This window comes from Thunnus maccoyii, chromosome 23 (assembly GCF_910596095.1).
Source record: "Thunnus maccoyii chromosome 23, fThuMac1.1, whole genome shotgun sequence".
Classification (NCBI taxonomy): Eukaryota; Metazoa; Chordata; class Actinopteri; order Scombriformes; family Scombridae; genus Thunnus; species Thunnus maccoyii.
The window spans coordinates 13,167,135-13,179,677 of NC_056555.1; the positions used below are offsets into that span (position 1 = coordinate 13,167,135).

The window sequence follows — 12,543 nt, forward strand, 5'->3', positions numbered from 1 at the left end:
TAAAATAACAGAAAAGAAAACTGAGACACATTGAAAGTCTTATTTTTGATAATAAGTCATATTTCACTCACATTTCCTCTCTTGCAGGCTGTCTCAGTACCGCGATTTGGATCAGCTGACCACACTCTCAGCCAATGAGCTGCTGTCTGTGGCGCTGGGGGGCGGGTCCGGATCAGATGCCTTGGTTATCACCATGGTAACACTGAGCTTCTTGGTGCGCGTTTGCCTTATATGGCTCTTCTTCTTCCTGCTCAGCGTAGCGGAGAGGACCTACAAACAGGTGAGATCAATAAACAGTGTAGACTTTGACTGCAGTATTTAAAATTTAATATTAGTTTATTAATTATTATACATTTTTTTATTTTTTGTTTGTTTCAGAGGCTACTGTTTGCCAAACTGTTTGGTCACCTGACTTCGGCCCGCAGAGCCAGGAAGTCTGAGGTTCCCCATTTTAGACTGAAGAAAGTTCAGAACATCAAGATGTGGCTGTCGCTACGCTCCTACCTCAAGGTGCTTCACTCTCAACTTTCTTGTAAAGTGTCCTTTAGTGTTTTTTTTAGATTTAGTCAAGTTTAAGTCAAGACTGATTATTTGGCAACAATTGTAGATAATAAATTAAGTAAAGATGCTGTTAAACTGGAAAAACTTACATTAATGTTTGCTTTTAGAGCTGCAACAATTAATCAGTCAACTGAAAATTAATCAGCAAAACTAACGACAAACAGATATTTGCTGGTTGCAGCTTCTCAAATATGAGGATTTGAAGCTTTTATGTGTCACACATGATAGTAAACTGAATATTTTTGGATTTTGAACTGTTGATGAGACAAAACAATTAATCGAGAATATCTGCAGATTAATTGAAAATAATTGTTAGTTGCAGCACTGTTTGCTTTCGCAACATTTCTGTTGATTTGGGAGTTGGACAAATTCAGTTCTAACAAATCAAACAGTTGGAAACAAAAAGACTAAATAGTTCTGAACTGTTGTATTTGCAGAGACGGGGTCCTCAGCGGTCTGTGGACGTGATCGTGTCATCGGCCTTCCTGCTCACTTTATCTGTCGTCTTCATCTGCTGTGCCCAGGTAGAACTAGTATATCCATATTAAACTGGTCTGCTTAGTGCCTCTAAACAGGAAGCATTAAAGGACAGATTCACAATTTCTGTAAGCATTTCTTCTGTTCATACTGACCATTAGAGGATCCCTTCATAATGCACTTACAATGTAAGTGACGGGGAACAAAATCCACAGTCCTCCTCCTGTGGAAAAATGTTTCTGAAGGTCTATTTGAAGTTAATATGAATCTTAAGCTGTCCACATTAGTCAAATCAAGTCAATATCTTTCTGTCTGTCAAGACATAGTGAGGGACATTTTTTACTAAAAAAGACTAACTGGCAGATATCCACTTTATTTGTTTAACTCAGACATCTGACACCTCATATTATCTTCAGATAAACTCTTTTTTTAGACAAATGTTTATGTGGGCACCTGACTATTATTTTAAATTTTAGAGTTGAAAAATTGTGAACCTGTGATTTATTCATGCTCCTCATGCTGTGTGACAACAAACCCAGCATTTCCTTCGTGTGTGATGTTCTTACCTCTCTCCCTCCAGTTGCTCCACGTCCATGAAACATTCCTGGAGTGTCACTATAACTGGGAGCTGGTGATCTGGTGCTCCAGTCTGTCTCTGTTCCTGCTCAGGTTCGTCACTCTGGGCTCTGAGACCAGCAAGAAGTACAGTAACACCTCCATACTGCTCACAGAACAGGTAAATACACAGAAAATAACACATGACTACACAGATATGTCTTCAAACACTGACATTAATCGATCAATGATGTGTTTGACAGATCAACCTGTATCTGAAGATGGAGAAGAAGCCCAATAAGAAAGAGGAGCTGACACTGGTCAACAACGTCTTAAAACTGGCTACCAAACTACTCAAGGTACAGACTGACACTCCTTCAAAACCACAGAGCAACTTTTTAGAAGTAACTTTTAGATTAGTCTAATAATTTATCCTCTTTCTTCCTCTCACCAGGAGTTGGACACTCCCTTCAGGTTGTACGGTTTGACTATGAACCCTCTGCTCTACAACATCACCCAGGTGGTCATCTTGTCCGCCGTGTCGGGAGTCATATCTGACCTATTAGGATTTAACCTGAAGGTAAATATGTGACCGAGAGCTTTGTTGTTCTCAGTAGGTTGAAAGGCTAATTTTAGTTTAAATCAATAAATGTTCTGACTCAATAGTTTACGCCCAGTCTGTGACTGTCTGCTCTCTGTCACCAAAGTTCAATTAGTTCAGTTCATTCAAGGCAACGTATTTATTCCACTTCTGTTTTATAACTGTCTGAAGACAAATCTGTGTCTCCTCTGGAGCCATTTATACTCAAATAAAGGAGGGTAATTTCAAATTGGATGCTGAAACAGCTAAATGATAACATATTATTTTCTGGAGGATGCTGTTATAGTTTATTAGCTGTTATTGGATGTATTAGAATAGCTGGATAAGATGCTGCAACTTGACTTGCAGTTTGTCCCAGTGGCCACTCGCAGTTCTGCACAGCAAGCGTGTCAGAAACGTTTTTCACATGCAACAGATACGCTCTCGTTTTAATCTATGCAGCTGTCTGTACCGCCTCCATGCAGGCTCACGTTTCACAAGCGTAACCGCAACCTGAAGTGTTCATTTATGCTTTGAGTCTTTTATTTTCCTCCGTTTTACGTGTGTCAGGCTCTGAGCGCTTCCACCACTCGGGCTTTGAAACACTTGTAACGGGACTATATTTTTACATCATGGTATTTCTGAAAACTGGACACCTACTGAAGACTTTCATTATCACAGCAGGACACATAAATCATATTTACTGTATGTTACATATCAGTTAAGAAATCAAACAGAAGTTTTGTGTGTAAATCATGTTTTTGTCTTTTCTTGCTGTTCACAGCTGTGGAAGATCAAATCGTGACAGTGAACAGAGAAACGGCGTTGACCCTTCACTCTCACTGACTGAAAGACTGCACGTCAGTCTCGACATATCAGAGTGCTTTGACCTTCAACGTTCCCACTTTGTGCAATTCACAAACTATTTATTTACCCACTCAGTGTTTTACTTAGGTTTTATTTGAATTCTAGTTTGTTTCATATTGTGTTTTACGACACAAAACAATGCTCTATTTTAACTGTCAACAAAAAGTGTTAGTATTATTATATAAAGCATAAATTATTATTATTGTGATGGTTTAGGTTCTCAGCTGTGTTTGCGACAGTTCGGTTTTCATTTCAGCTCGTCAGATGTTTGAAGTCAAGATGAGCTGCAATATTAAGCTGCGGTTAGAGCAAACATCATTTATGTGTAACTTCTGTGTTTTTATTTGCTGAAAGTTATTATTTATATGTCGAGTGAGTTTCAAAGCAAAAACTTCAGTTTCTGTTACGGTTACCTGTTTTCAATAAGTACATACATGTTATTCCAGTGGCTTTCTTCCAACGGCAAAACAATTGAGACCATCATTTCTATGACATTTTTACGCTGAAGTATTAATATGTTTTAAAAAAAAAAAAAAAACATGAACCAACTATAGTTACAAACCTGGCTGGTCTGGCAAAGAAAACGGTCACCTGAGATTAATGACGACAGATATGTTTGCTATAATCCGTCTGTATTGTGAGTTCTCATCACCTCGGTTTCTCATAATTAATTTGGAGCTACTGTCTACTCTCTGATTCACGCCACAGCCCAGATATAAAAGTAGAAAATGTAAATTATGACATTTACATATCCGTTAAAGTCCACAGCTCCATTTTTCATTTACTGACGTACCTGAGAGTTTTGTTCTCACCGGGGAAAAGATGACATGCTGGTCGACACTGCAAAAAAAAAACAATCATCCAGTTAATGGAAATAACAAAACATGGCAGAAATGTGACATTTACATTAAGAAATGTAAACATAATCATTACAGACGTGCAGGCTTGTATGTAGACATACAGGTAAAGTTAATGGTTCTTCATCGCAGCCGGCGTGAAATAAGAAAATCCCTTTTTATTTATTTTTATTTTCTCCGCACAGACGGCGCTCTGTCTCAATCGTCATCACTCTGCTTTATTTTGTTGCTTTTTGAGTTCACTGGGTTTAAGTTTCATGCCTCATATCTCAGTGGGTTTGACAGTATTTCTAATAACACGTGTAAGTGGTGACATTTTCACGTGACGTCCGTTTAAACACGCAGGTAATGAAACAAATCAGATGTTGGCAGAGCTCGATGGGCTTTAGTTCAGCGCAGATTTCTTTTAGGACGTCGGCCTTGTTCCTGCGTGTGAAACTATTTCCTAAATTACTCAACAAGATTGTTTCTTTAATCCTTGACAAAAAGTCTTTAGTTTCAGGTTTAAAAGAGAAATCTGATCAGAACTTCTTGTTTTTCTGCTTGATTTGTTGTTTCTGTCAATTTTAGAGCTGCAACGATGAAAATTAATTGGCAATTATTTTGATAATAAATCTTTTTTTTTCTGTCATTTTTGAAGCAAAATACTGTTTGGTTCAAGCTTCTAAAAATGTGACGGTTTGTTATTTTTCTTTGTCATATATGACAGATAATTGAAGATCTGAAGGTTTTGGACGGTTACACAAAATAAGCCAATTAATGACTCAGACATATTGAACGCCATTTTCTAAACTTTTTTGGTGTTTAATTAACTAAACACGTAATCGAGAAAATAATTGGCAGATTAATCGATGATGAAAATCATCTTTAGTTGCAGCTCTGGTCAATTTACACAGATTTGTTTGTCAAACTGAGACTCAGTCTATTCAGGGAGAGTCAGGTTTTGGGAAATCTGTTGTTGAATCGTTCCATTCAAAAATAAGTAACGGAGTCCGATTACAGTACCTGCATAAAATAATACAATCTTTGCTCTCTGGAGCTCTTCTTTGACAGAAAAGGCGACATTTTAGTGTAATTTTCTGGATTTCTTTGTGTCATATTTGTGTTGCAGCTCAGTTTAAAACCTTGAAATGTATTTTGTCACTGAGAGTCGAGGCTTGATGCTGTATCTCATATATCATAACGACAAGAAAGTAGTTTTACCTCCTGACTGACTGATTCATCTGCTAGATTCAAACATTTTTTCGGTTGGTCAGTCTTGTGTCCATCAGTATTAGTTTGTTCCATCAATTCAAACAGTTCAGAAATTCAGTGGATTTTGGTATCAAACTCCTGCAGTTCAAGTAGATTCATGTGCATGACATTTGACGAGTCTGTTAGCGTCTGCCTGTTGAAGGCTTTTTATACACTGCAGTTAAAAAAGTGTCTGAACGTGAATGAAACATGCACTTTAAAAAGACAGATTTTTAAAAATGGAGGAAGAAAAGAAGTTACATCTTATTTCATTGTCAAGAGATTTTTTTTTTTGTACCTCACCTGCTTGGCACAGTGTGTTAGTGTGTGTGTGTGTGTTTGTTTGAGCGTTTGCTGTTAAAGCCAATGCTAGCTCTGAACTTCAAAATATTGTATCGACAATTTGCATCACTCTCTGAAGTAGATCCTACATGGTACGTGAAGTTATCATGCCCTCAGAAAACATCTTAAAATGTGATTAAAATGCTGACACACAAGTCGTTGCCTCGGTTAAGGAGTTAGCATGTTGCTAACTGGAACTAACTTCATACATGAAAATGCTAGCATAATCATCTTCGTGTGTTTGAGGAGGAAGACCAAAGTGCTTACTTTTACTGTCTGTGTTTGTTTGTCTCTGCTGGAAAAAGAATGTATTTGCAGCGTTATGCTTTAAATCTATTTGTTTCCCTTTGGAAATACTTTAAGTTGTATCGTATGTTTTCTTTTTGGCATTGCGCTTTTTGTTCTTTCATTATTCATCTGTAAAGGTTGTTCTGTTCCTCACGCTCGTTGGAAAGAAGAGGCACGTTTTACTGTGTTTTTGAAGGAACAAAGAAGTTTGAAATGTTTGAAAATGAATCTAGGTAAAAGGACTCTATGTTGTGATTCTGTTTTAAAAGAGTCTGAATATTTAGATTTAGATTTTTTTGTGAACTGTTCTGTCCACAAGGTCTACATTTTTATAAGAAAATAAAAAGAAATGGATGTTGACATGCTGGCTCATTTCTCGTCTTTTCAGTATTAAAAGAAATTATTCAGGAAAAAAAAACAGAATAAATGAGGAGACTTAACAAAAGCAGATGTTTCCATACTGCTGATACAACTATTATTATTATTATATTAACTAAGCAATTAACATCCCACAAAGATCTGTGATTAAAAATGATGAAAGGACACAGCTGACCTTGATTATAGATCAAGAGAAGATCACGTGACAGAGGAGCATTGAAGTCGTGGTGGCAACCAAACATAAACTGTCTTAGTAAACCATTAACAGCCATTTCCATTTTTACAATATATTCAGGCAGAAGATTAAAAGAGTTTGGGACAAATTAAGCTAATCTCTAAATGATATAAATGTTTAGTGAGATGAAACGAGATTGAGAATGAGATATGGTTTTATGAATTTTCAGCGTTGCTATAAAGAAAAAATCAATATAAGAACAGATATTCTTACCTTCAGTGGTATCTGGTCATGCAGACAGTTTGGGTTTAAGTTGGTTTCCATGTCTGTGATTTCTGTCGCAACCTGAGAACGGAGATGAAAAGTATTCAGTTTGTGGCTCTAACAAAATTAAAACACTGCGGGCATTCATTCACTGTGGTTTTAATATGTGTAAACAATCAGCAATTATCACCTGCTGAATGTTAAAGGCACAAAAAACATGGTTTAAATGTACTGAGAGAATCATTAAAAGTTACACAAAACATATCACCGTACTATGATTTATTATGACTCTCTATATATGTGCAGATACCAGGACAAAACATCCAAACTAGCACAGTTAGGAGAAACTCTGGAAAATAGAGGATGTGTCGGTACGAATTTCAGGACTTTTAAGACTAATTCACAAAGCATTTTAGTGCTAAAAGTAGCTCTAAGTCTGAGAAGTTGGAGATAGTCCAGGAGCCGTATTCACAAAGTGGCACTAAAAGTTCCTATTAGTTTCCTCTAAAGATAAATTCATAAAGCTGCTGAGAGTAATAAACTTTTACTGAGGAACTGAGAAAACTCTGAAGCTAAGAGAAGAGGAGGGCTTGACGTTGTTGCTACAGATGACATCATGTCTCATGAATGGACTTAATCACTATCTCCACAATGATTAAGGTGACCGTCAGTGTATGTTCAGGAAAATATTCATCAGCACACAGGAACGTGATGAGATTAGTTGAATTTTCCAAAACCCTGCTGCGAGGGGGCTCATCACCTGCATCCTGTGAGGAGGTCTTAGTGACTAATGAGTCTTCTGGACTTCCTCTAACTTCTCCCAGACGTAGGAGCTACTGTTTGCTCTAAAATGCTTTGTGGATGAGTTTTAGACCAAAACTTAAGAGTCCTGAAGCAAGGACTGACATGCCCCTTATTTTTTAGGAGTTTCTCCTAGTTTGGCCATTTAGGAGAAACTTTTAGTTTTAGGATGTTTTGTGAATATTTTTGAAAAAATTCAACCATAATGATGTTTGTAAAGCATACTTTGATGGCAGATGAGTTAATAAGGAGCCAATCAGTCTACCAAAGCACTAAAACAACACAGTAAAACCAGAAATGATGGTTTACGCAACTCTCCATGACTTGAATACTGGAAAAATGCAGTTTGGAGCGCTGATTAACTTAAAGTATAACCAGAATTACCCATCAAAACAAAAATATGCTCCATTTTGTTCGACAGCTGAAGCGTAGGCTCACATAAATAAATAAATAAATAAATGAATAAAGCTGGTTTCATGGCCTTCGCTGGATTACCCAGTAAAATAGGCACTAGATATAGAGTTATCCCATCAAAGGATGAAGATTTGTTCCATCAACTGGAAAAAATATCTCAGTATCAACATGTAGATGGTTTTTGATGTCAGATACAATCTAGTACCTGGTACTTTGTTTTGGTTCAATAAAACAAATGTTCATTTGGGCACCTGACTGTTGTTTTAAGACAGACTTGAAAAATTATGAAATTGTCCTTTAAGGGCCCCTGGGGGTTTGACTTTTGGCTATATTGTGACTGCACGTGTTTTAATCATGTATTTGGACAGTTGTAATCAAAAATTTAGCCTAGCTAATGTAGTTAGGGTCACAGTAATTCATCCTGTTTGACTGACAACTGTAAACTGCATATTTAAGCCAAACGAGCTTTTAACAACCTGAATTTGAAAACTAGTGACTGAGCACCAAGCCATGCTCACCAAGTTTAATCCAACGAGAAACCAAATGGTTTGTTTGAGCTAATAGCTAAAGGTGCACTAAATCAATTTAACTCAACACAACAACCCAATAAATCCCAAAACAAAGTGTGTATGTGAGTCAGAGGGTTGGACAGAGAGAATACCACTATGTGAGGACAAACCTTTAGCTGCAACTATAAAATATGTTTATGTAACGAATAACTTGGCTATTTGAAGAAAACTCACCTGGGTGGAGCCGCCGCGCCGCCTCCTGCACTCCTTTCCAAACAGTTTATGTGTTTTGTGCGGCCAAAATCCGCAATACAAACAAATATAATTTCTTTCAGTAACTTGTGATAAAGCTTCTGGACTTTTATGGTGATAAAACCAGCAAAATGTGCGGGTTTATCATGAACCGTTCAACGCTACTTGAAGTCTGGAGTGTCGCTATTTTCACAAAGCTAACAAGCTAACTAAGCTAACGGTAACTGATGACCGGTAACTGAAGTTAAAAAACAAAACAGAGCAAGACTTTTTTTAGTATCGATTAATGTGTCAATATTTTTCGATAAATCTAAAATTAAATGGCAGAAAATTGTTTTTAAAAATATATTAAAAAAAGAATAAATCCAAAGCTGTTAGTGACGTTTGGTCCGAACAGCTGTCCAAAAGTCAGATATATTTAATTTACAATTATTTAAAACAGAAAAACTGCATTCTCAAAGAGTTTGATTTGATATATATGTATATAATAAATACTCTATATCACTATATTTATTTTTATATTACATATATGTCCTATGTTATTGCTGTGCAATGTCATGTGTATTTATGTGACCTGTCTTTCTGAAAATCTATTTTTTTTGGAACTGCAACCTGCAAATATTGTGCAACAGTAATCAATAAAATCCAATCAAAAAAAGTTGGTGGTTAATTATTTTTAAATGAACAATTTATCAATTAATCTACGTCATTATTTCAGAACTAATCTGAACTATTGTTGCTTTGTTTGGTTGTTTTAGCAGATGCAGGTCGATTATTTAGCACATATTAAGAATAACAGTGTTCAGGAGACCAGCTTTTTAAGTCATGTTTTAGTTTCGCACACATACCAACCACTAATAAGACAACATGACAGATTCAAAAAACTTTTTTATTAGAACAATACAGCAGATATAAAGGTCTATTGCAATCAAACACTCCCATCAGAACGGAACGTGTGCTTCAACAGACAATATGCGCTCCCCAAGAGAAATAAATTAATATAAGCCAGATCAAATAAAAACAGAAAATGAGGAAAAGAAGAAGAAGAAAAAAAAAACATAAAGTAGTTGAAGATAGTAGATGAAAATGAGACAGAAGTAGATGAAATTTCTTTTTTTTCTTCAAAGCAAAGTGTGATGCAAAGAAGAGACGCTGATCACTCAAATAGTAATTCAATTTGCCGCCATCAAACAGGAACTCGCAAACCTAAATTTAACTTCAAACAATAATAGAATTACAGTTTAAGACAAGCTCAGAATATAAGCATTTTCCACTGTGCAGGTGCAAGATTTTGGTATTGCCAGAAAACAATAACATTTTAAAAACATCACCATGTATTAATCTCAAAGTGAAGTCTCTGTTTCTGTTCAGGTGCCCTTAAATTATTTTTGAGTACATCTCCGGGTGTTTTTGAGGACACTTCATGTTGGGTTTTTTTTGCTATTTTTATTTAGGGGCCCTCGCCTCACATGATCTCTGGCCGAACGACAGAGATAATGGATGAGAGAAAAGAAAAAAAAAACTGGAATTAAAGCTTGCAATAATAATAATAATAATAATACCAAAAACAACAGTGGATAAATTAAAATATACAATCCATACCAATCAAAAAGAAAAACATGTTCAGTATCATTCTGTGTGGAAGTGAATCTTATCAACTGTCACAGACGTCAGGACAACAATAAACTGTATGATTTATGTATTGATGCTGCAGATTTGGGGCCTTGTTTTTAAAAAATATCCTTTAGTTGTCTTTGTGTGATTAAAGGAATAAAAAAGAAAAGAATAAACTTATATTGGTGGCATAGAAGTCTGTTTTATCTTTAGACATGTCAGACAATTTACAGTAAAAAGATAAATGAAAACGGCTACATATTAGGATGATTCTTTTATATATCATAGACTTAAGATTTGGTTTCAAGCACAAATGTTCACATGAGAACATTTTATTCGTGAGGGGCCCCCCCCCCCGAGATTTTAAAATCAGTGATCCAACTGTGTGATGCTCGACGAACACGAGGCCGCAGGTTGAAGACAAAAGGTGAGAAAAAACAATAATTCTGTTTGGAGATCAGAAAAAGTGACTCTGAGCTCATTTCACACCTGCACTGGAGATCAGATTCAGATGTTGTGCCTTATATTTCCTCCTCATCCTCACTGCTTATCTTTGCATATTCAGACTAAATGAAGTTGTTGTTTGAAGCGTTTCCCTCCAATCGCAGAATATTCTTTCCACTGCTCCTTCTCATCTTTAACTGATTCATCATCTAACATATTTATTTATTCAGTATCTTGCCATCATCTTATAACATCTTTTTTTGTTCTTTTTTTTAATATATATTTCATACAAATCTATAACCCAAAATTTAGAAATCTTATTTACATGGAAAAGTTTTTTTTTTTCTTTTAAAAGTGACTATTAAGCCTCCCCACAAACCAACCCTCATCCCCAACAAATCCCCCATCTCCCCCTTCAACTTTCACAATCATGGAAGAAAGACATTTTCCACTTGATTCTTTTTTTTTTTCATATTTGAATGCTCTGAAGTGTGACTTGGAAAACAGCATTCAGCAAGAAAACACCCCAAAAATGTCTTTTTTTTCTTTTTTTTTTTTAAAGCCACAATTATGTTTCCTCTTCAAATCAAACCATGAAAAAGTCAGAACTCAACACAGAAGAAAATGAAGAATTATTGAAGGGAGGTTTTGAGCTCCTCCCGAACAAACGGAGATACTTCCTGGAAAGAGTCTCAAAAACTGGTTTAGAAAACACACCGTCTTGGAAGTGGATTTATAGTCGGAGCAAAAAGAGCCAGAGGAGGTGAGGGTGTGGACAGACAGACAGACAGACAGACAGACAGACAGACGGAGGGACAGAGAGAGAACAAAAAAAAACCCTTGTCAGTCAGTTTTAATAGCGCCCCCTGGGAGGCCATCCTGTGTATTACGCACACAGACACACACCAGACGAGCCGCTTGGGCCTTCAGTTTGGGGGGAGAGCGTGTGTGTGCCTGTTTGAGGAGCATGTGTGTGTAATTCTGTGCATATTATTAGAACCAGTGACTCCCCGTAAAAATGTGTGTGAGTGAATGAGTGAGTCAGTATGTGTGTGTGTGTGTGTGTGTGTGTGTGTATGTGTTTGTCTGTTAGAGAGTGCCGTCCTCGGCGCAGCCCGCTCCCGCCGTGTAGCGAAACTCTTGCAGGTTGGAGACACCGTGGAAATGAACGAAAGCCCCGGCGACCACCAAGATGTGGAACAACTGGTGAGAGTGGAACTACGAGGGAGAGAGGGACAAAGACAGAGAGAGAGAGAGAAAAGTAAATTAAATGTGCGTTTAGATTTAACACAAATACGAGATAACAGCTTTGAGGTTGCGTCCACTTACCCAGATGTCACACTTGCCGGGGAAGAACCTCTCCGGGATGCGAGCGGCGTACAAACAGGCTCCGGTGATGTAGAGCGTCGCCATCAGCAGCAGCCAGCCCATCTGACCCATGGTGGTCGCTTTGATCAGACCCTCGCTGATGACAAAGTGCAGGGTGGGAACCACGCCGCTCAGACCCAGACCCACAAACACACCTAAAACAGGAAGAGAGGCTGTGAATACTTAAGCCTAAACATAACCATCTGAATGCCAGATGTGAAGCTTTAGAAGAGAAGAAGATAAACATATTGATTTGTGTCGTACCTGCTCTGACTCCTCTGTACTGCGGCGTGGCGAAGAAGTCACACTGGGAGACGGTGATGGCGGACAGTCCCAGGATACACACCACTATCAGGTAGATGAAGCAGGGCTGGGGAGAACAGTAGAAGGAGTAGTAGAGCCAGGGCACGAACGAGCCCATGATCAGGAAGGCGATCCCACTGTAGTCCAACCTAAACGCAGAAAAAAAAAAAAGCAGTGAACTGTCTGTCAGGAACTCAAATTGAAATAATCTTTCTGTGGCAATTTCTGTTGGAATGAGACTTAAGTTTATTATAAAGTTTC

General features: G+C 37.3%; 2 protein-coding genes and 1 long non-coding RNA gene across 7 annotated transcripts in view; 1 reads left to right on the forward strand and 2 right to left on the reverse strand.

The window, feature by feature from the left end:
- Positions 1 to 6,120, forward strand: part of LOC121890557 (protein PHTF2-like) — a 52,445-nt gene extending 46,325 nt beyond the window's left edge. For 2 of the 5 annotated variants that reach the window (XM_042402962.1, XM_042402963.1), the window contains 7 exons: positions 88 to 280; positions 379 to 510; positions 999 to 1,085; positions 1,619 to 1,774; positions 1,857 to 1,952; positions 2,048 to 2,173; positions 2,958 to 6,120. In XM_042402962.1, the coding sequence (XP_042258896.1) occupies positions 88 to 280; positions 379 to 510; positions 999 to 1,085; positions 1,619 to 1,774; positions 1,857 to 1,952; positions 2,048 to 2,173; positions 2,958 to 2,978 (811 nt within the window). In that variant the 3' untranslated portion in view covers positions 2,979 to 6,120. Of the gene's footprint in view, positions 1 to 87; positions 281 to 378; positions 543 to 595; positions 682 to 998; positions 1,131 to 1,604; positions 1,775 to 1,856; positions 1,953 to 2,047; positions 2,174 to 2,957 lie in introns of those variants that run through there. The other 3 variants (XM_042402964.1, XM_042402965.1, XM_042402966.1) reach the window with 3 other exon arrangements.
- Positions 184 to 8,931, reverse strand: LOC121890590. The gene is made up of 5 exons (XR_006093833.1): positions 8,536 to 8,931; positions 6,587 to 6,658; positions 3,834 to 3,880; positions 1,605 to 1,724; positions 184 to 270 (listed from the first exon to the last, which is right to left on the reverse strand). It is a non-coding gene; the product is annotated as an uncharacterized LOC121890590 (long non-coding RNA).
- A 493-nt stretch (positions 8,932 to 9,424) lies between these two features.
- adipor2 (adiponectin receptor 2) overlaps positions 9,425 to 12,543 on the reverse strand; it is a 34,374-nt gene continuing 31,255 nt past the window's right edge. Inside the window, exons 7-9 of the mRNA XM_042402993.1 lie at positions 12,244 to 12,431; positions 11,941 to 12,134; positions 9,425 to 11,829 (exon numbers count right to left, since the gene is read on the reverse strand). Coding sequence (XP_042258927.1) covers positions 11,701 to 11,829; positions 11,941 to 12,134; positions 12,244 to 12,431 — 511 coding nt within the window. The 3' untranslated portion in view covers positions 9,425 to 11,700. The remainder of the gene's footprint in view (positions 11,830 to 11,940; positions 12,135 to 12,243; positions 12,432 to 12,543) is intronic.